At 37.3% G+C, this 22464-nt stretch overlaps 2 protein-coding genes across 5 annotated transcripts; one reads left to right on the top strand and one right to left on the bottom strand.

The window, feature by feature from the left end:
* The first annotated feature begins 546 nt into the window (after positions 1–546).
* On the top strand, positions 547–14087 carry LOC101157940 (alpha-protein kinase 3). 4 transcript variants are annotated; one of them, XM_011476125.3, is made up of 16 exons: positions 547–652; positions 925–1203; positions 1516–1548; positions 1914–2035; positions 2425–2542; positions 3761–4812; positions 4891–5207; positions 7413–9837; positions 10712–10859; positions 11335–11462; positions 11541–11576; positions 11658–11932; positions 12007–12095; positions 12178–12407; positions 12492–12540; positions 12631–14087. In XM_011476125.3, exons 2-16 carry the CDS (start codon positions 1064–1066, stop codon positions 12962–12964), a joined length of 5496 nt encoding a protein of 1831 aa, XP_011474427.1. In that variant the 5' UTR covers positions 547–652; positions 925–1063; the 3' UTR covers positions 12965–14087. The 4 variants fall into 4 exon arrangements, with proteins under 4 accessions (XP_011474427.1, XP_011474423.1, XP_011474426.1 ...); XM_011476121.3 differs by having other exon boundaries at positions 3761–5207; XM_011476123.3 differs by having other exon boundaries at positions 595–620; positions 3761–5207.
* A 106-nt stretch (positions 14088–14193) lies between these two features.
* slc28a1 (solute carrier family 28 member 1) lies at positions 14194–20947 on the bottom strand. The gene is made up of 18 exons (XM_004070015.4): positions 20817–20947; positions 20509–20588; positions 20344–20420; positions 19970–20061; positions 19679–19868; positions 19442–19583; positions 19146–19259; positions 18529–18603; positions 18363–18443; positions 18194–18274; positions 17951–18076; positions 16578–16708; positions 16327–16495; positions 16002–16199; positions 15800–15881; positions 15625–15723; positions 15435–15540; positions 14194–15018 (listed from the first exon to the last, which is right to left on the bottom strand). The coding sequence occupies exons 1-18, from the start codon at positions 20818–20820 to the stop codon at positions 14898–14900; spliced, it is 1968 nt and encodes a 655-aa protein (XP_004070063.1). The 5' UTR covers positions 20821–20947; the 3' UTR covers positions 14194–14897.
* Positions 20948–22464: the final 1517 nt, after the last annotated feature.

Below are 22464 nucleotides of genomic sequence, written 5' to 3'. Positions count from 1 at the left end.
ACGACTTTAAAGTTGTAAATTTACGAGAAAAAACACATAACTGTTAAATTACGAGACTAAAGTCGTAAATTTTAGACTTTAAATCTCGTAAATGTCATAAATTTATGACTTTAAATCTCGTAATTACTTTTTTTCTTTTTGGAGGGCCCCAAAACTCTGTCGTAATTAGTTGCAGGAAATTGAGGGAAAATCTGGTGTTGTTTGTATTTGTTGAGAATTTTTACACTAATAAAAGTAAAGCAAATATAAAATTATTTATATCTTTATAATCACCACAAAAAAACAATGTTTAACGCCTTTTTTGTTTACAGTATATGAAGCATGGTTTGGAAGTCTGCAATTTATCGTCAACAGGGAATAACAAAGCCATAAAATAATTTCATACAATAGCCGATGACATTAAAAGTCACGGGGAATGCAATCTGTTTAAATATTGACTTTAAAGCTCAAAGTATGAAGTAAAATCTAAAATTTAGTTTTGGAAAATCTGATGGGCCCTTGCACCTATTTGTGGGTCTGCTATAAATAGAGCTTCTGGCAACACATGCATGTCTATGATAGGCGGTTACAGATTTTCCTCACAGACTTTAGCTCCAAAGCACACTGACAACATCTTCTTGGTAAGTTGAACAAGATGAGGAGCAATTTTAAGGTAACTAGAAAACAATCTAAGTGTGTCGATATACATGAATAAATCTCAGAGCTAAGATTTTATTTTGATCTCTAAAACCTTTACAACAACCTGATAGGAAAAACTATTTATAACTTGCTAGTGCCAGAGTTTGCTTGGTTTGAAAGGACAAGTGTTTAGCCTTAATCAGTGACTGTGATAACTGTTCTTTGTTTGTTTTGTTTTATTTTTACTAACTTCTGGCAGAAATGTACTTATTTGTAGTGTTTTTTTTTTTTTTATTTCATCTCCAGATTTCTTTTGGTGGAAGGTCCCATTAAATGATCCCTAACTACTGGATTTTACAAGGGGGCAGTTTTCATTTTCTCAAACTTCAGATGATACCTGTAGCTAGAATTTTCTTTATATTTTTGTGGATTGCTTGAGTGGAGAATGACTTCAAGGAGGACAATGACTCGTTCTTTCTCTGGGAATGGGAGAACCAGCAGCTTCAGTGAAGAGGAGGGCAGCTCCTCCAGTAGTCGTTCAGAGAGCCGCAACACTTATCTGTCAAATGTTCGACCTGAAAACAGGTAAGGAACTTGTTTTATACAATTTTACTTGTAGAAAAATATGAAAAAGGTTTGATACAGTTATATATAAATAGAAACCTGCTTATTAACAAAAGTAATCTAAAAACGGATTAAATAAAGAAAAATCAAAACCAAACATTAAATGTAAGGTATGACTAAAGATGCTCAATGCAAACTTAATGCTCAATGAAAAATGCTCAATCTGTTAAAGAGGAGGGCAGTTAAATTGATGACATAAATATCAATAGGCTTCCCCTGAAGCAGATCCCAATTAAATAATGACATTCCTTCATTTGCCTCCTATCTTAATAGCTATTCAAGGTATTCTCACTACAAGCCAAAGAGGTAATCCTAATTTCAAAACACTCTCCCCAACTAACATTTTATCTGTATAAATTGGTTTATCCCAACAATTAAACCACTATGAATTATAACTGTAATGTCTACTGTCTAGTTTGTTCCCCAATGATTGTTTTCGGTTTTATGTGCTGGATTGGCAGCTCTGTTTTGTTTGAAATCTCACAAGTATCCATGTTGTTGTCACAGTGTTGTCACTACCAAGGATTTTCATTAACATTTTATTCTGAATTATAACCTCAATGCACTGAGCCAAGGTGAAGACATCACTGAAATATGTAAAAAATTGAGTCCATCTAATATTCCACTATTATGAAACTAACGGACTTTAATGGATCTGCATTTCTTTCCAGGAGCACTCTGTGCAGTGTTATGGCTCAGCTGACTGAAGACATCCAGCCAACTTTTGAGACTACACTAAAACCAAAGGCAGTTTCAGAAAACTGTAACGTGAAATTCTCATGTGTGGTTTCAGGTAGGTACCGATCACTTTTTAAAGTTTGCATTATTAGTCTAAAAAGTCAGATTTAAGTAGATACCTTTTACAAAGTTGAGATAAAAAGTAAGTCTTTCCTCTCTAAATTAACTACTTTGCTTATTTTGAATTGCTCAATATGTCCCCAAACCAAAGAATATTCAAGTCTGTTCCTTAAGATTATATGGGCTGGGCTTTCCAGGAGCAGCAGTGACACATTACAAATATGATGCAATAACAACACCCACACAGCTCCAATTCCATTTTTTTTATAAGACACAATACGGCACATGCAAATTATATCATAGACACATAAAATTACTTAAGACAATAACAATATATACATATACATATGTTCTCAAGAGAAATTCTTTTATTTTTGTCTTCAGGGTACCCCACTCCTGAACTGAAATGGTATAAGGATGATGTAGAAATGGACAGGTATTGTGGACTCCCCAAGTATGAAATCCGCCGTAATGGAAAAACCCATACTCTTCATATTTACAAGTAAGGAAGAGCAACTCTTGCAGGCTTTTTTTTATCCAGAAAACAGAAATGTCTTTTCTTTGTTTTGGTATTGCATGTTGTTGTGGTCGTTCCAATTGTTTCTTCACAACAAGGAAGTTCCCAGTTTGAATCCTTGCTGGGATCTTTCTATGGAGAGTTTGCATGCTTTCACAGTGCATATTTGGATTTTCTCTGGCTACTACAGCTTCCTTCTGAAGAAAGAAAGGAAGAAAAGAGGATGTTGTGTTTGCAGACCTACTCCGATGTAAAGTGGGGTTTTGGTTTTTTTAACATATAAATAAATATACATAAAGAAAATAAAGCTCAAAATTGCATTTTCAATACTTCTTTACTCAAATTTTTGCGATCAGAAGCAGATGGAAAATTGCTGTTTGAAAAAGATGTAATTTGGGCGTGGCATATTTAATGGGTGAGCCAAAAGCTCCTCCTGCTTCGCTCCATTCTGATGCATCTACTTGCAGACGACTAGATCCATGCACCTCTTTATTTTCCTCGTCCGAACTGGCATCTCGCTAAAAACTGTACGACTGGATAGCTCCAATATTGCTCACCATTCTTGTTGCATCAGTAATGTTAGGTTTGGGGTGTGAGGGGCTGTAAGCTAGTGGGAGACTTGTAAACAGAGAGTCCACAGCAATGGGGCAGGGGGGTTCCAACAGTCCTGCCCACAACTCACAGGCAATTCTTTTAATGAACTACTGCCACTCTGCAGAAACTATGTTCTTGACATAGTTAACAACACCGTTTTTTTTTATTATCATTATTTTGGCTTAAAACAGCACAATCACAATTCAAACACCACTGGGAAGGCTTTTGAAATAGCATAAAAGATTAACAGAGGGAATCTTTAAGATTCAAATTTGATTGTACAAGTGATTGTAAAAGGGCTTTCACACTGGGTTATTCAGTGCACATCAGTTTGTCTCCTCAAATATTCTAGTTGTTTAGTAAGGGTGAAAGCTCCTAAGAACCAGACTTGAAGCTAGTTTCAATAGGACCCTGAGTTTGAATGGTTACTTCTCTCCTTTAGGCTAGGATGAACTAGTGTTCTTCCTGGTACCCACTGAAATAGGCTCAAGTTTCTTTAACCCTGCAGGATCGAGCATGTGTAGAAAATTTACAAAAGGAATCTTTGTACTGTTACAACACTCTTCAATAAATCCTAATTGTAAAATCATTTTTATTTTTTGTTTTCAGTTGCACATTGGATGATGCAGCAATCTATCAGGTCTCTGCCTCTAACAGTAAAGGAATTGTTTCTTGCTCTGGAGTTTTGGAGGTTGGTACCATGAACGAATACAAGATCCACCAGCGGTTCTTTGCTAAACTAAAGCAGAAGGCAGAAAGGAAGAAAAAAGACTTAGAAGACCAGACTAAAAAGGTAAGCAAAGAAAACATACAGAAGAAAGAGCTACAAAGAAGCCCAGAACATCCACAGAGGAAACGTTCCATCCCACTAGCAGACAAACTGTCGGTGGAGCTGCCAGGAGAGGCTGCCATACCAAATGGAATTGGCTCAGATCTCAAAGACACGGACACTTCACCTATAAATGTAGAATGTCGGCCTGAGGAAACTTTGGCCAGAAAGAGAATTAGGATTTCTAATGTTGTAAACGTGGAGCCACAAGAGAGCAGTAACAGTGGGTCTGACAGAACCCACATAATGGGGAATGGAGGCGAAAACTGCTATGATGGAGGAATCGGTTTAGCACAGTTTTTAGCAGAGACTCTTCAGTCTCAAACTGCTGAGGAAAGACCGATCTTACCTGAAGAAGAGCTCCCTAAAGACATGGATACATCTACTTGCAGAGAAAATAAAGAAAAAGATCAAGAGGAGATGAGAAACAAGTCAAACAATCAGGAGAAAGCATTACAGGAAGAGCACAAAAAAGACAAAAGAACAGAAGAGGAATTAGTTGTGGACAGAGAAAAACAGCAGGAAATGATGCATGCAACAGCTCACGGTAAATGGAGTTCAGATGTCAATAATCAGAACAAGGGTCATAAGGATCATGATCCCCACCATATCCAGGCATCCATTTCTTCGATGTTCCACTCGGTTAAAGATTTCTTCTTTGGCAAAGGTAAAAAGGACTCTCGGGATAACATTGAAAATGAAGATAAAGAATTGAACAAATCAAACACTAAAGTTCAGCCTTGTCAGCTGGACATGCCTCCATCATTTCATCTCCAGCCAGAGCATACCCAACTCACACAGGAAAGTGTGTCCATGGAGGTGGAAAAAACAGGTATTCTTTCAGAAACGTTGGCTCAACAACAGTCGATCTTCCCTGAAATCAAAAGCCACAATATCATTTTGCACACAGAGCATAATCCAGAAGTGTGCAAACCACTCACCGAAGAGCCTGCACCCCCTGTGATGGATAAATCTAATGACATTTCATTTCCTTTGAGCATGGAGCAACAGTCAGCACCAATCGAACGACTTGAATTTAAGGATGACTTTCTACACAAAGAAATGCAAACCAAGCATAAACTATCACCTAATATCATCCAGGAACGCACCTCTAAGAGAAATGTAGAGGCTAATGATGCTGCCGAAGCTATGAAGGTGTCTGTAGAGCAAGAAAACAGCAAACCACTTGAAGATAAGTCACTGCTTGGACTTCCAATTCACACAGAGGTGAGTATTGTGGTTTTTCACTGGTTTGGCTTTCACTTTAGAAATATGATCCTCTAACTTTGTGCAAAGACTGTAAAAATTATGTAAGAAGCATATATGACTCATGGTAATCAGTATCATTCATGTAACCATGTGAGGCAGCCAAAGAGACAGGATCTCTGTAATGACTTCTCTTGCAGTGGTTAAAAAACAAACAAACAAAAAAAATGTAGTGGGAAAAAGAGAACTACAGGGAATGCTTTTGGGTGGGGGGGTTGTGCATGTCTAAACTGTGAGGATGCTGAATATCTCAGACATTGACCCACTGGGGCAGGGACACCAGTGAATAAGACTTCATGATGAAACCTGATTATCAAAAGTGGCTCTTATTACAAAGAAGCCTTCACATGACAGACGACTGGGGGAAGAATCCAGAGGCAGGTTTCAGCCTGAAGGAAGGCCTTGTCAGAGATTCCTCAGTCCTCACACCCCCACACTCCCCCTCCGTCCTCCAGAATCCGAAAATAAACCTGTGCCTCATCTTAAGCGAGGGGGTCTGAACAGCAATACGTCTGTCCTCTCATCATCCCCATTTGAGATTCTTTCATGTCCGGCAATGTTGTTGCTTTATTTGAGGTTAGGGTGACTAAGTTTATCAGTTGAATTTATGTATTATTACTGGATTAGATTTTACTGGATCAGTTATATTTTTATAATTACACCTAAATCCAGTTTGTTAACTGAGCAGGAATTTAAAAAAGTTTAAGACAAGGTGAACCACTGACATCATTAAAGGAGTTTTATTTTCAGATACCATATATAATAAAAATAGTGTTTTCAATTCATTTACAAAAGACATTCCATATTGAATGATTGAGCTGGACAAGTCTAAATTTCTTTGCAATATGTTTTAGAAGTCATTAAAAGCATTTTTTAAATATTTTTTTCTCTGTGAGAAACAATTAAAAGTATTTGTATTCAAATAATGTTTTTAATTAAAATGCTGCAAAATGATAAGTATTTCTTCACATTTTAAAGGTTTTCTTTCTTGTGGTGAATAATAAAGAGGGAAAAAGGAAACTGATGTAAACATGTCTCATTACACACCTGCTTAGCGTATGTAATGTGGAACTAGAGCACACACTTAACAGGGGAAGTAAATTGTAATATGAACAATGTTTTCCCTGATAAGAGAAGGCACTGTCCTTCATTTAGAGATGTTAACGTGATAAGAACTTCATTTTTAGACTGAATGTGACATCAGTTTCTTTCTATCGAGAACAGCAACTTCTTGTTTTTATCGTAGTTGTGGCTCTCAAAGCATGTAGTCACGAGGAAGCACACAGTTGCGTTACATGTCTGCATAAAACCTGTCGATGTGAGCAGCAAAAACAGATGTCGCAAGAGAGAAACACATGTACAGGCATAGCCCAGATTAACCTCACAGCTCTCTTCAACTATTTGAATTTCTTTTTAAAGAAAGTGAATATTTGTCTTATATTTTTACCTTGAAAAAGAAAAAATAGGCATATCTATCACTTATTCACTGCTCAACAAATATTTTATTTGCCACTCCCTAGGCAAACAGACAGGGAATTCCCCTGTCTGAGTTCTTAGAGGTCCAGCAAACAAACACTTTGTAATGCTGCCTTTTGGGTTTTTGTTGCTTTTCTTGCATTTCTTGCTTTAACAAATGAAAGCGTAAAGTTGCTAACAGCAGAAGTCTTTTGTTTTCCATACACACATGGAATTAACCCTAGAAAGAAAGCTTGTGTAAATACTTGAGTATTTTCTTGGACTGGGTATGTGAGTGCCAACACTCAGTTTCAGCGAGGTTGCACATGACAGGAGGTTAAGAAGTTCCCAAAATAAGCTGACGGGTCAAAAAGCAGAAGGACATATTAACTCACTGAGGTCATACTTTTAAACTGACGATTTTCTTGCTAACTAATTTCAGTTATGAAGTCATCTAAGACTAATTAGCAACTTAACGGTTTAATCTTTTAGTGGTAAAACATCAACAGAAGCATCCTTAGTCCAAGTATGACACCATCAAAGGTCACTGCTAAAAAACATTTTATAATGTTGCTCTAAATACTCTTTGAATAAATACAGCCTGTTTTATGCAAGTTAAGTGAAAAATAAAGGTTGTTTGATCTTAGTGAAAGCAAGCTGAAAGTTCAGAAACCTAACATATGTATTGTGTTTGTTTACTTTTTTTGTCAGGCTAACGGCATGATCTCTGAGGTAGTTTCTGCTGACAAAGAGGAGTCTAATACAAATGTAGTTTCGGAAGAGCCTAACCTCAAGGCTGGAACAGATATTTCTTCCCCAAAGGAAGATTTGTCAGATTTGCCACATTTCCAAGTTCCATTAAAAGAAGACTGCCCCCTAAAGCCAACTTTACCTAATTTAGAGAATTGGCAGCCTCCTTCTGAGAGTTTTGTCTCAGCGACAGACGGCCACATTCTAGAAATTGGTGACAATGGAGTCAACACAATGGGTGATAAAAGGCAGTCTAACACAGAGAAGAGCCAGTCCCCCAACAACCTATTTGGAGAAGAGAAAGATGAAGTGAAATCCACAGAGCCTCCTTTCTCAGATATTAACAGATCGGATTTGACTAAAATAACAGTTTCTTCTTTAGAAGACAAAATGGAGCTGTGTGAATCTGGAACACCAGATCAGGTGCAGTCTACTTTTTCTGCCACACGGGCAAAGGATACAATAGCAGATCATTTCAAAAACGAGAATGAACAAGTTTCAGTTGTTCAAAAAAGTGATGGAGGAAGTTCACTCACTGGAGCCCCTTTAAAGAACATTGATCTACAAAAGCTGCACGGCCACACATCTGCCATTGGGGAACTCACAAAGGTCAATGATGATGGAACAATACAGAGCTCAAATTCAACCTTTACTCAAAGCCAGGAGGTATTTGACAGAAAGTTAAAAGAGCAACTAGAGTTTGTGCTGGATAAAAACTTAGAGAAGTATATGTGTAACGGTCTGAAAACACAAGACCGAACCCAAGAGAAGGTTGGTATTGCCCAAAATGAACGTTTACATCCTGAGCTAAAGACTGAAAAGAACATATCAGTTAATGTAGAGGTGTTGGATGAATCCAAGAGCATTTCTCTGTTCCAAAATAATGGAGGCGATGATAACCTTATCCAAGAACACACCAACATGAGAGGCTTGAGTGGGGGTCTTGGTTACGCTTCAGAAAATGTTCCAAAAATCCAGATTTCTGACACAGATGATATCTCAGATAAAAAACTTTTTACAGAAGATTTTAGTCCTGATAACTATGTTGGATTCCCCAAAACTAAAATAATTGACCCTGAGATTAAAGAAACTACCTTGCCTCTAACTATTTTGGCTCTAAGCAAACTAGAATCAAGTCATTTGCAAAAGCATGACACAACTCATGAATCAGATATAAGCACTCAACACGACAGTGAGCCTGATTGTCCTGTCCCATTCTCTACACCAAGCATTCACGACCTCTCACCTACTCAAAAAGTTAAGGAAGTTGCTCAATCCTTATTTGAGCAGCAAGAACTACATGTGCAGAGCAGTGAGAAGCCTCATCAGTTGGACAACACATCAATCCCTGTTATAAATGTCATGGACACAGAAGACAAAGAAAATGGTGCACTCAGCACTGATTCAAAGGTGCAACAGGTTTGTGAAGTTTCAAGGGTGCCTCTTATTGTGGTCCCTCCAATTTCTGTCACTTGTCATGAAAGTGATTCTGAACCCAGTCAGAGCAAGTGTAGAGAAAAAGAAACCTCTGCTGACACGCAAAGAGGAACAAAGAGTGTTGATAACACCATGAAGTCTGAAAGAATTCAGACATGTGGCAGTAATGATATTTCTGAAAAGAGTAGAAGCGATAAGACTCCAATAATGCTTTCTGAAACTTTGATACCAATAGTTGGTGTCAATGTTCAGTCACTTAATGAACCACCAGATAAAAACTCTGGCCCTGACCTCTCTAAACCAAAACCCTTGAAGGAAATCAAGACAGAGATTCCTCAGTCGGTTGAAGATTACCTGAAAAGCAAACCTTCCATAGAAAGACTCAGCTCCAAACCGCCAACATACCCATCATTAAGTCCCGCCAGCCTTCGGAAATTTATGACAAAAACTGTTTTGGATTCCGAAAATGACCCTTCATCATCTGTTCCTGTGATATCTGTGAGTGACCATCAGAGTGACAAGACCGAAGAAGATCTCAGTGGGGGTTCAACACCAACGTCCTCCCTCTCTTGTGAAAGCAGTCCCCGGCTGAAACGGAGGGACAGTCTGACCCTCATAAGGTCCGCCACGCCTGAAGAGCTGGCCTCTGGAGCTCGACGCAAAATCTTCATATCCAAGACAAAAGAGGAGATGGAGGGATCTATGTTTGGCATGCAAGATAACAAGAAGGAGAGCCCATACATGTCACCTAGTCAGGCCCGCAGAGCAGCATTACTGCAGCCTTCAATAGGACAAAAGACCCCACCAGTAGAGAGACGCTCCCCGCTGCTGAGCCGCAGAAAAGCCACTTTAGATGTCCCAAAAGTTATGGAGGAGCCGTCAGCAGGAGAGCCAGTGGGCAGCAAGACAGAAGACAAACTAGCAGAAAAGAAAATAGACCCTTTGAAAGGTAATGATCCTGTCAATCCAAGTTTGTTTGTGTTGCAGATGTCATATTTGAAGATTATATTTCACAGTTTATAACATTTTACTATAGGGGTGTAACAATGACTTGACGTAATCAATTACTCGATTTATATTCCTAAAATCCAACCAGATTAATCTGTCTGAGACAAGATGGTAATCAAATCGAACTATACCATAAAAAAATTGTTTCAAACGGAAATAAATTGATTACATCGATATTGGAAAATACCATTTGCACTGAGGTACAGTAGGTAGGATTATTCTACTATCACAGCAAACAAAAAACATGTTATGGCAGCAAAAAATGATCAAATCATCATTAAAGTCCAATGTGTGGAAAGACTTTGAATTTACAAGGACACACAACCATTTTTATGTGGAAAAACAGCAACGGGCTGAACTTTATAAAAGCTAAAATGTGAATGGATTTAACCTTAATTCTTGTTCACTTGTTTGTTTGTTGTCATATTTAATTTACACTTCATAATCTTGCAAGAAATACCAAGAATCTGGAAAACTTCAGCTGCACTGTACAGTAGCCAGGTATTTATCTTTGAGTCACACCGGTGGAGTTTTGGCTAAGAATGTCCTGAAATGTTTTTAGGTCAGTGAATCAGATCAACACAAATTATTCAAAATGAACCTATGTCGACTCTGAATTATATAAGCAACCACAAATTATGATACGAATCAAATTGTCATTAAAATGTTATTCACCCCTATTTTATTATGTAACCAGAACTTTTTGTATATACTTTAGCACACCAAGATCAAGACATTGTACCATTTGTGCAGTGTACTGTAATAGTACCTTTGGTGTAATAATTCCCCTCCCCACTTCACATTTTTGCCTCTAGCTCCTCAGGTTATACGTAAAATCCGGGCAGAGCCCTTCCCAGATGCCTCAGGACACCTCAAGCTGTGGTGCCAGTTCTTTAATGTGCTCACTGACTCCACTATTAAGTGGTACAAAGATGATGATGAAATACTAGAAATTAAGAGAAGGTATTTTCCCCTACTGAACAATAACACTTATGTAAGCATGTTTGGTACAACTATTGCATGACATATCTTGGAGAAAGACACTTTCCACTTTTTTTACTGTAATAATTCCAAGAACTATCATGACTAGTAAAGCTGGATGTTCTGCCAAAACAAAACAGCACGGCACAGAGGATTTATTTTGGTTTTAAAGTCTATCCCATGGCATTCTGTCATTCTCATATCTTCACTGTAGATATGTCCAACTCATGTGACTTTGAAGCCATCTGCTATGACACAGAGAGGTGAAATCTCTGGCTAGACACCTAAACTGTAACATGACACAACATTTTCCCCTCTCTGGGGTTCATTAAAAGTCTAAATAGGCACCAAGTGCCCCGGGAGAGCAGCACCTCCTGTGTCACAGCGACATCTTGTGGGTTGAAGTTTACATCTGACAAGACTGAAGTTGTTTGTTTTCCACTTTTTGTCATTTAAGTGGAGGAGATGAAAGCCAGGTAGCACTGGCTATTGTCCTCGCATCCAACCAAGACTGTGGTGTTTATGGCTGTACTATCAGTAATGACTACGGGAGTGACACCACTGACTTCCTGCTCAGCAGCGATGGTAGAAAACAACAAAAAAAAGCAAAATGCATATTTTATACCAACAATTATCCTAATTGTTTAAGTTCTGCTTTTCCAGTTCTATCTGAAATACTACTAAAAGACGACTTGGAAGGTATTTAGCTTGGTGTGCAACATCTTTCAGTTGTCGCATGAGTTATATTTCATGGTAATTCTATGATATGTGTCCTTTCAGTTGGAGAGGAGATAGAGATGACCCCTTTGCTGTTCACCAGAGGCCTGGCAGACTGTGGAAGCTGGGGCGAAAAGTACTTTGGTCGTATTTTTACAGAGGCACTTCAAGTTGGAGAGGGCTGTACGCACAAAACCAGCAGGGTGAAGGTCATTTACGGCCTGGATCCTGTCTTTGAGTCTGGGAGCACTTGCATCATTAAAATTCAAAACCCAATCGCCTACGGGAACAGACAGGAGACCAACCTCATTGAGAGAAATCTAGATATTACCAAGCAGGTGAGTATAATAAAAAATAAATCTGACTCATAACAGAGAAACCCTTTGCTTGACTGAAATCTCCGTTTTGACAGGAATGCAAAGTGCAAAACTTGATCCGAGAATATTGTAAAATCTTTGCAGCCGAAGCAAGAGTTATTGAAAACTTTGGCTGCTCCTTAGAGTAAGCACCACATTTTATAACTTTTCAAATGTAAGAAAGACACTTTATTGCTTTAGTCCTAACACTATTTTGTACTTTTTAGAGTGATTCCAAGGTATCTGATGTACAGACCAGCAAACTCTGTGCCATATGCCACTGTGGAGGCTGATCTTTCTGCTGATCTTTCTGCCACATTCACCAAGTACTGCACAATGGGTCCCAAAGATCAGCTGATTTCACAAAACACCTCCGAAATTGAGCAGAAATGCTGCACCTTCCAGCACTGGATCCATCAGTGGACTCATGGAAATTTGCTGGTGACTCAACTAGAGGGTAAATCACTTATAATTTGTTATTAAAGAGATCTTCTAAGACTCAAAGAACATTTTAGTTTTAACTGCTTTGGTTTCTCCACAGGCGTTGAAACAAAACTAACAAATGTTAAAGTTGTGACCAAGTCGAAAGGGTTAGTATCAGTATCTCCACAGTGATGATGGTTTTGTTTGCATTTCTGTCAAAACAGCAAAGAACGTGACATTTTTCTCTTCCACTTCAGATACCAAGGACTAACAGAATGTGGCTCCCCTCAAGTATTTGATCAGTTCCTGACACACCATCAGTGCACTTACTACTGTGGACTTCTTGGCCTGCGCCCTCTAAGGTCTTTAGATACTCTGCAGCAGCCCGCCAAAATAAAGGGCTCCAAAAGTCCACTGCTTAACCGCAAGTTGAGCACTGGGAGCCCACAGCTTCAACGAAAAGGCCAAAGCCCTCAGATGTCTAGAAAGGGGAATTCCAGTCCAAAGGTTGCAAAAAAAGTTCAGGCAACAGACGACAGTAAGACTGGAGGGGAGATAAGCCTGCAGAGAGTCAATCTGTCACTGAAATGAGGTAGAAAAGTAAAAACTCTCTTGGATTGTAGCATTTTTGATTTAGTATAACCAGTCTCTTTCCAGTTATCAAGAGCACCAAATATCTGATAAGAAGGGAAATAACAGGGGTCACTCTTATTGATGTTTCTTGTTATAAGAAATCTGAATGAAGACATCCACTTCTGTCAGTATGTTGGAGACAACAGGATATTTTTTATGGTATTGTTTTGAAATATGTCTCAGAGTTGTTGTATCAAGACATTTAAAGAGTGAAAACGCAATGGCATAAAACTGTTACAACTAAACGTCTAAAAGTCTTATCTGCTGGGTGAATGAAAGAACATTATTGAAGAAAATACATTAGATAGAGATGTGATTACATATTTAAAAATTAAAAAATATAACTGACCACAACCATAGATTAGGTGTATGTGTTATTAGTAGGTAGGATTATTAGTAACAAACACATTCTTATTTGTAATGTGACGTATACAGAGGCAGAGGGTTACTTTGGGAGAAATCCTCTGCAGATCTTTATGCTACACATGCTAGAATTATTAATGATGAAGAATAAAAGCCTAATTTTTAGTTATTGGTTGAGTAAAAGCAGATATTTTGGCATTATTTTCAGTAAATTTCCAGTATTTTCTGTGTGGTTAATAAAAATGTTCATAGATCCCAACCTTTACTGTACTTTACAAAAATCCTGATTAAAAGAGCTGACAAATAAAAAGCAAAATAAATAAATAAAGCTTTGATAGCATTTCTTGCATTTCAAATTCTAAAATGCAGAAGTAGTTTACTGGAAATGAGGATTAGCATTAAAAAAGACACATTTCCTGCTTGTCATAACTTTCCACAGATTGTTAAATTCTAACAGAGATCGCGACCTTCTTCAAAGTATCAAAGTCTGAGCATGAAATTCACAGGAATTTCTGAAGTGGACTCATAGTTAATGATTTATAAAAATTCAAATATAAAGTCTACAGTAAAGTTAAGTTGTCTTTGAAAGACTTCCTAAATGGCATGAAGTCTTCACAAAGAAACTTTGAAGGGAATCCTTTCTAAAGGTGAAATATCATACAGTGATGATGCAATGATGTGAAATTGTTTTAAAGGCAAATAAAATCAAAGGGTTAAATGTCAGTGTGATGAAAAATTCAAAAGAAAAGTGTGTGAATGACTGAATGAAAGTAATGTATTCTACGTTTTTTTTTTAATAAATGTGTCAAATAAATCCAAAGATCTTTTTCATTCACATGTATTTTTAAACACATCAGAAGAGTTCCATTCAAATTTACAGTATACAAAGTGTTCATGTCTCAGTGTTTCCAAAGTTACATATCTTACAGCAAGGTGTGGCTTTGGTATGATGCCACAAATTAATTTAATATACAGTAAAAAACAAATAAAATGATCCTCCAAGGGTACGCACAAAACTTAATGTTTGTACTGGAGCTTGACAAAAACAAGCTGATGTAAAAATACAGAAATATGGCATCAAGCAAGATCTAAAGTACAAAAAATTGTTATGTATATCCACTTTTATGATAATCAAATTATTTGTCAATTTTCTTGTTAAAAACCAAGCTAACAAAAATGAACATAGCTCCTTTACTTTTATTCTGTTGCCATTTCCTTATCATGCTTTCAAAGCTCAGCACATGTACACCACCTACAATAAAATAAAATTTTATAATACCTTACTCTTATCTTGTATGTTCCTTTAACCGTCTTCCTTGGCGTGTGAGCCTATATGAGATATGAGTTTTTATCATTTGTTTTTAATATTTGCTTCCTTTTAAAAGTGGCTCCTGTGCTGATCAGGAATCAGCAGGAAAAGCGATTTGCCACTTTGAAAAGCTTTATTTGTAAAAAACAAAAAGAAAAATTTTGGGAACAATTGATATACTGTTCTCGCTTAAAGCCTGCGTTTGCAAAGATTTCATGTCTACAGACAAACCGGCACATCAGAAAGCCCACAACACTGACAGCATTTAGAGAAAAACAATGTGACATTGGGAATGGAGCTCCATTGTCCTTCAAATGTGATGTTTCCATTATTCACAGTGCTGCAAAAGACACAATAAGTACATGAATGGCACATTACACAACAGGAATGCCACAATTCAAAATAAACTAACCGCTGCACCACGGGGCGGCCGTGGTGCAGCGGTTACCCATGATCGTAAGATTGCAGGTTCGAATCCCGCCTTGCACGCCCATGTGTCGAAGTGTCCTTGGGCAAGACACTGAACCCCACCTTGCCTCTGGTGGGAGGTTGGCGCCAGTGTGTCCGGCAGCGGAGCCGCCATCAGTGTGTGAATGTGTGTGTGAATGTGTGTGTGCATGGGTGAATGGGACTGTGACTGTAAAGCGCTTTGGGCCTTCGTAAGAAGGTAGAAAGCGCTATATAAGTATACGCCATTTACCATTTACCATTTAACTATGTTTAGTCACAAGAGGTACCAAAAGTAGAAATACAAACCTCTGAAACAAGTCTTGACAGCACTGTTGGATGTTTAAATCTGTGGCATTGAATGCAGAGCCCCGAAAAATCCCCACGCAGTCAAGTGGAGGCACAAAGAGTAACCCTGAAAAACAAAAATGAAATAATTCACGTTACACAGTGCAGAAAAAAGCTCCAGACAGAATCTAAAAACGTGTTGTAAATATACCTGCGACGCACGCATTGATGAGAGAAACGCAAGTCCCGGTTATCATGGCTCTCAGCACCAGAGAAGAGATGTCACTTCTTCTTGATGGGCTTATGGATGCTATAATAAAAATTCTCATAAGATGGGTCCCTGGGTCTTTTGAGTGAGGACAAGGTTGATTTAAAGAAATACCTACACAGGCCTCCAATAACAATACCCAAGGAGCTGAAATTGGCAAACCCACAAAGGGCATAGGTGGTGATAATCTCTGATCTCACCTAAAGCAAGAAAGTAATAGATATTTAGTTATATTTCCATTTTGTAGGTGGTGTTGTAAAATCTACATTTCTTTACACTAGCCATATTAGTAATCAGAAAAAGTCAGAACTTTTACTCACTGATATCCACTGTCTTTCATCTCCAATAACTTCATCCATTCCATTGAGTCTGTTGCTCTTAAGTTCGGATAACTTCTCATAAGCCACAAACTCGTTTAAGAAGACCTTGGTGCCGATTAATTCAGCCACCGTGAAACTCTCATCGTAAGGTATTCCCATCATGAAGGCTACAGGCATAAATACATAAGAGCAAATCAACTGTGAAAACAAGAGCAGATGAAATTAGAGGAATTTTGACAGACATCTCTCAAAATGTGATGCGACAATTCAAACTTGGTAAAGCGTTTTTGAATGAGCACATCACTTTTTTTTTCTCCGACATTACCTGGAAAGTTATTTCAGGATATCCCACCATCCCTCCTAGCCAACTCAACGCCTGATTTATGAAAGCCAATATGGCGAGAAAGGCTATTAGATTGGCTGCAATGTTAGCTACAAGCCCAATTGATGCAGATGCTCCGCTGCTGGCAGCTTCCAAAATGTTCTGTTCATCCCTGGAAAATGAAGATGGAATGTATTTAGTAAGAAAAATCCTGCCATAATTCAAGGTGGAAAAAAAAAACTGCATAGACATACCCACAAGCAACTTTGATATTCTTCTCGGCCTTGAAGGGACTTTCTTCAGTTTCAGGGTAAGACAGTTTAGAGATGGCTAAAGCGCACGGAGCAGCCATCACAGAGGCAGATATCAAAGAAGAGGCATCAATCTGTAAGGTGAAATTAATACTCATGTGAATCACTTTTTTAAAAATATGTCACTGATATATTTATTTAAAAATTTGCTTTTTTATTTCAATCTGTTTTCTCTTCTTTTCATTGTGTCGTTAAACTGACCAGTTTTTTTATTTCAGAAATGCTATTTTTTAGAAACTGATTTGATTAAATATTACTTTAGAAAAACATGTTACAATTTAAGATAATTTCATGGAATTATAGATTATGCAATCACTTTGATGCAGTGCCTGGCAGCTATCTTTTGTTGCATTTAAGAAAAAATAACATTGTGAATTTATTAAGTGAATCAGAGCCGCTTTGCAGTTTAGGAAGTTTAGGAAAATTAATTTTTGTTTTAAACAATCTGGTTTTATTAATTTGATAAGATATAAAAAAGACAAGTTTTTGCATAAATTGATATTTTCCAATCTAATTGAATTGAACAAACATGTGCTTTGTCTTTCCTAACAAGTACACTTCAGTCTTCTTAAAAACCCACTCAAAAAAACCTAAACAGTGATCTGTAGGTTGCTGTAAAAGTGTGTGCCCCATAACCTGCAGTCCAATTGCAAAATACAGAAGTGATTGTCCAAACAAGTAATAGCTAAATGAAAAATACATGAATAGACAACAAACCAATTTGCTAGAAGGCACTGGTTGACCTCAAGAAAAGACATCAGGCGTCATACAAATATTTTACACCCTAACTAACATTTATGCTCCACACTCTGAAATATCAGAGATCTGTTGTGAGGACAAGGGTGCAACCATGTCAGTGTAGTCTTCAGGTGGACATCCTCTCAACGGTTGGAGGGTCAACAGCGTTCTAGTGTCCCGCTGTGTCTGCACCCAATCTGTCATCGTTTTAACACAAGTTGATAATTGGTCAGCAACAAGCAATTGAAACACTAGCGATTTTTCAACCCCAACAATTATCTTAATAATTTTCTCCAATAAATTTCCCTTTTCAGTTTTTGGCTTTTGGCAATGAAAGTCTAATCAAGAAGAGATCAAGAATCGAAATAGAATATTGGTCGAAGTAAGAGTCTAGTAAATAAAAAAAAAGTCATATGTCGCTGCCAACAACAATTTTATTCTTCTTTTATTTTCTTTCATCAACGTTTCCTTCTCATGTGAATGTGTCTTTTCAGTGATCCATACAGGTGGGTAAGAATTTGTTACCATATTTTGTTGTGGTTGCTTATATTTGCCACACAATATGCGCTGTATCTTACCCCAAATGAGATAAATGCTCCCATGACGCTGCCTGCTATGGTGGCAAATCCACCCGTCATGACGGCGTGGATCTCAGATTTGGTCATTTCCTTCAAATAGGGGCGAATCAGCAGTGGAGCCTCAGTCTAAGATAGAAACACAAACAGAAACCCTAAGACAAAACAATTTCTGTATTTTTCATGAGAGTTGTGCTTGCTATGTCAGGGTAAAACAATTCAGATTTGAGGTTCTATCTTGGATACCTGTCCAACAAATATGTTGCCTGCCACACTTAAGGTTTCTGTAGGAGAGGTTCCCATTGTTATTTCCATGACCCATGAGATCTGTTTGGATGACAACACATTGCTTTATGTGACTGTATTAGATTGTATGAGTAAGCAATGTTGACATGCCTCAAGTGTCACATGTTACCTTTAAAATAAGCCACTGCATGATGCCCAAAAAGTAGAGGATTGACATAACACTGCTGAAGAAGACCACAATGGGCAAAGCCTAGGAAGAAATCCTGAAGCTAAAGTTAAACAAATCAAGTAATTAAAATCATCACCACTGCTTTTGAATCCAATGTCAAACTTACTTGAAAGGCAAAGATGTTAGCAATCAGGTCTCCAAAAACAAATGATGAGCCTTCTTTGGTGTAATCAAGAAACACCTGAAATTGCATTTTAAAGAAAAAGAAAAGGTACGATGAGACAAATTGCATTTTAAAGAAAAAGAAAAGGTACGATGAGACAAACATGATCTCATTGTAATACAGTACTAGTAACTCCATTTGAAGAAATAAAAACAAAAAATTGGTAAATTTGAAAATGTATGAGGGAAATTGCATGTAATAAAGATAAGAGGCTGTAACAATAATTAAAAAGTAATTAGAAGACACATGCCTGTGCGCACATTCTACTGAATCGACCCTTAAAAACATAAAATTCCTCTAGAGATAAAGGTATGACACCATCAGTTGAAAATACACTCTAAGAGATTAGGAGTCATGTCACAGGAGTAAATGTTGACCAAAAACTCTCACCAATCTTTAAATAATTTTTCTTGTTTTATGCAACTGTTATTGAATCGCCAGAAACAGTACAGTACTTTGAGCCAAAATATTGTAATGAAGTATTTAGTGCCTTAATATTGGTTAAACATTTTTCAAAAAACAAAAATCATGTTCATTAGTGTCATTATCTAAAGTTTTACCTGTACTTGTTTCCCAAGCCAGTCGAAGGCAATAAGTCCAGGCTCTGTTCTTATAACAAAAAGGCCAATACAGAATTCCATGCCCAGACCCCAAAAAACTGGCCTCCATGAGATCTGAAAAAGAATTTATTGTCAGTATCCATAAATTATGGTGTTATTACAAGGGACACAAGGTCAAGTGATAGCCAAAGTCTCAGCTAAAAGGCCTGCAGATAACTAGATGCATAAAAGCTAAGCATGTTTCATAACAACAAAACCATTAGGAATATTCTGATTAGAGTTAGTGCGAAACTCACCATTGACCTGTGTGCTGAGAAGAGGTATAAAAGCACAATGAACATGCACACACCTCCAAAAGAGATAAGCTGCTCTGGGCGCTTGCTTGTGTCTAAAACTAGCCACACCACCAGCAGGACAACAACTGCCAGGATGAAAACCCTGCAGAACATGAGAAGCAGCACATCTTCACGGGTTTGCATGCTTTAGAAAGTGAACCTTTTGATTTTTAGGTAAAAGTTGTTATGTACAATCACCATTTTAGCCATTTTAAGTTGGACCGAAAGCATTTGACTGCAGGTTTTAAAAAGTGGCTGATGCTTTCTCCTTTGTACTTCATCAAAAGTTCATAAGAAGTGGCAACAACAGCCAAAATAGTGAGGACGACGAGTGCAGTGGCCCTCTGGAAATCCAACACACAGGCTGCAATGAAGTACGCCACATAACCTGCAAAAGTTAAAATATTGAGAATCTCATTTGAGTTTTTTTGTTATTTTGAAGAAATGGAATAAAATGTTAGAAAAAAGACTAAGTTTATGTATTATTACCTGCTCCAAGAATGCCAAGGACAACATACTTAAAAATTTTTGAATGAGCTTTGAAGTACTTCTCAGTGGCATTAATTGGCCTGGAAACTTGGCTGGAATACAGAACAGATGAAAAGACAGGTCAAACTAAAAAGAAAAAATACATGTAACTATAGACTGTTAAACTATACACAAGTCTCATTACTGATCTTTTAAAATTTATCCATTTCTACCTGACATATGGAAGGAGGTGGATGAATGTTTTTGAAGCATGCATGTTATACAAAAAACAGTGCTATAGATATGCAGTCTTTACAAAACAACATGAAGAAGTAGGCTCCTCCTGGGTTATGGCTGTATTGCTCCACTCTATGAAATATCTCAACTTCACGAACCTCAAGTACGTTCCCAATCCTTTCTTTGTCTTTTTACTCTGACTTTTGATGCTTCCTTTGTCAGAATACCTGTCCTCCTAAGAAAATAAAAGCATTTCATGCAAAAATGGTTAGGACTTTTTTAAAATACAAGATTATAAAAGAAAAAAAAACATCAATACCTACCCCCATTTCAAATGCCTCATTGTCAATGCCATTTTCAGTGCTTTGGGGGACATTTTTTAACTGGTCACTGTCGGTGTCCTCTGAAAAAACAAAAACAGTTTTAGTTTTTGGTGGGCAGCCAGAAGCAAAAAGCGTTTTCTACAAGAACTTGCGGCAATGTCGAACAAACAAACTCTCCACTCCAGCTGATAAAAATGCCTCAAAACAAGCCCACAGAGACCTTCTCTCTTATCAAAAATGACACTCAGAAACTTCACAACTTCAAAAATAAATGGTAAACTCAACGAAATGCAGAGGTAATGGCTTACTCATTGTGTGTCCTCCCAGACTCGGCCGCCAAGTGCTGAGTGTCAAAATACACCTCAGAAAATCTACTCTTCCCTCATTGAAACACCTGAACACCTTTTTATAGCTCCAATCTCCCAGGAAGTGGGAGGATTCAGAGTCATGCCAGTGACATTAGTGTATTTCTCAAACTTGGTGAGTTTGGACACTCATGATCATGTTTGCAGTTTCCCAGATCGCTGAAACAACAACTGATAAGATGTAAACTTTCTGATAAGTGTTAAGCTCATTTGCTGACTTTCTACTTAAAAGTTTACAAGTAAGTGGGACTTCTTATAGATTGCAGAGATGCAAAGTATAAATAAAAATATGTTTTAATAATGTTGTGAAGCTGATCAATTAAAAAACACACTAACATACAATCAATCTACAATTCACATTTAATCAAAAAGATACGTTGCTGTCTGACTGATGTTTAGAAAGCCTGTCAGACCATAATAAATGAATAAATTATCATATATTTCCATTAAATAGTTCAAACTCTTTCTACTTCCATGGGCTAAAGTTGCATTTTTGTAACGTGGTATTTAATAAGAAACTATGTGCAAAATTTTACTTTGGATAATGCAAAACTCTGAACGCTCATGTCAGGAGTCAATTGGCAACAAAAAAGCCATAGCGTAATATGGTTTGATGTAATGGCCTCTGTTTGAAGTCACACTCCAATCATCACTTGATCTATTGTATTTTTTGTTATTATTATTATTATAATTATGCAGCTTTTAGGCCAAAAAAAAACTCCAGACATTTTTATTAGAGTTCTCTCAGGACTTGCAATAACTCACATTTAGATTTTTTTTATAAAACATTGAAAATTATGATATGTCTAACCACATCAATTTGGTTGGCTCTTATCACACAAAATGGGCTCTGTCTGTCTAGACAGATATCATAATGTCATGCCTGAATGTGCATCCTATTTGTGTCCATTTCCTGTGGTTTACAGCCTTTCAGTCTCTGAACCGCATTAGTAGTGATTAATAACCCGATAACATTAGGAATAGCATTATATGCACAGGCTCCGTGAAAGATTTTATTTAAATATGTCGCATTAAGCCATGCGTCATTAGTATGGGCTCAATGATACTTAAAAATTAAATAGCTTACTCTGAAACTATGTTTTTATCACACCAGTAACTACTTTTTTGCAGCAAAATTAATTAGTTTAATCCTTATAGCCGCCTCATATATTTCTGTCATTTTTTTATGAATACATTTGAAATTAAAAAAATCTGTTTAGTTCTTTTACATTCTCTTCTTCCTTTAAGTATGCAAACTAAAATCTTTGCGAATTTAGCGGGAATTTGAGCTGCTACAGCGCCCTCTGAGAGCAGTGAGCCATAGGGTTGTCGTTTGTCCTGAGTATTGACTTACAGGTTAGTTAGCTCACATAGAGGCTTAAAAGTTTAATTATTTTAAGATATTCTCCACAATACAAATATAGGGGTCCATAAAAAGATAGACCGGTGATTTCTAATATAGTCCAAACACTACTTCCTCCCCGCAAAGTGCAAAAGCAACTTTTTTGTAGAAAATGTGTGTTCATTTAATTGACTGACATATAATTATGTTAGTCTGTGCTGAGTGAGCTATGCAAAAAGGTCTGTTAAA

The sequence above is a fragment of the Oryzias latipes genome, chromosome 6 (assembly GCF_002234675.1).
Source record: "Oryzias latipes chromosome 6, ASM223467v1".
NCBI classification, from domain to species: domain Eukaryota; kingdom Metazoa; phylum Chordata; class Actinopteri; order Beloniformes; family Adrianichthyidae; genus Oryzias; species Oryzias latipes.
Note: the sequence above shows the minus strand (reverse complement) of the source record. Positions and strands in the feature narration are given on the sequence as shown.

Coding starts and splice junctions, on each gene's coding strand:
- LOC101157940 (XM_011476121.3), top strand. CDS start 1,064: ATGACTTCAAGGAGGACAATGACTCGTTCTTTCTCTGGGAATGGGAGA. Junction 1,204..1,515: donor AATGTTCGACCTGAAAACAG/GTAAGGAACTTG, acceptor CTATCTTAATAG/CTATTCAAGGTATTCTCACT. Junction 10,860..11,334: donor ATACTAGAAATTAAGAGAAG/GTATTTTCCCCT, acceptor TTGTCATTTAAG/TGGAGGAGATGAAAGCCAGG.
- slc28a1 (XM_004070015.4), bottom strand. Junction 20,421..20,508: donor ATGAGGCATTTGAAATGGGG/GTAGGTATTGAT, acceptor TTATTTTCTTAG/GAGGACAGGTATTCTGACAA. Junction 16,200..16,326: donor ATCCTGAAATAACTTTCCAG/GTAATGTCGGAG, acceptor TTGTTTTCACAG/TTGATTTGCTCTTATGTATT.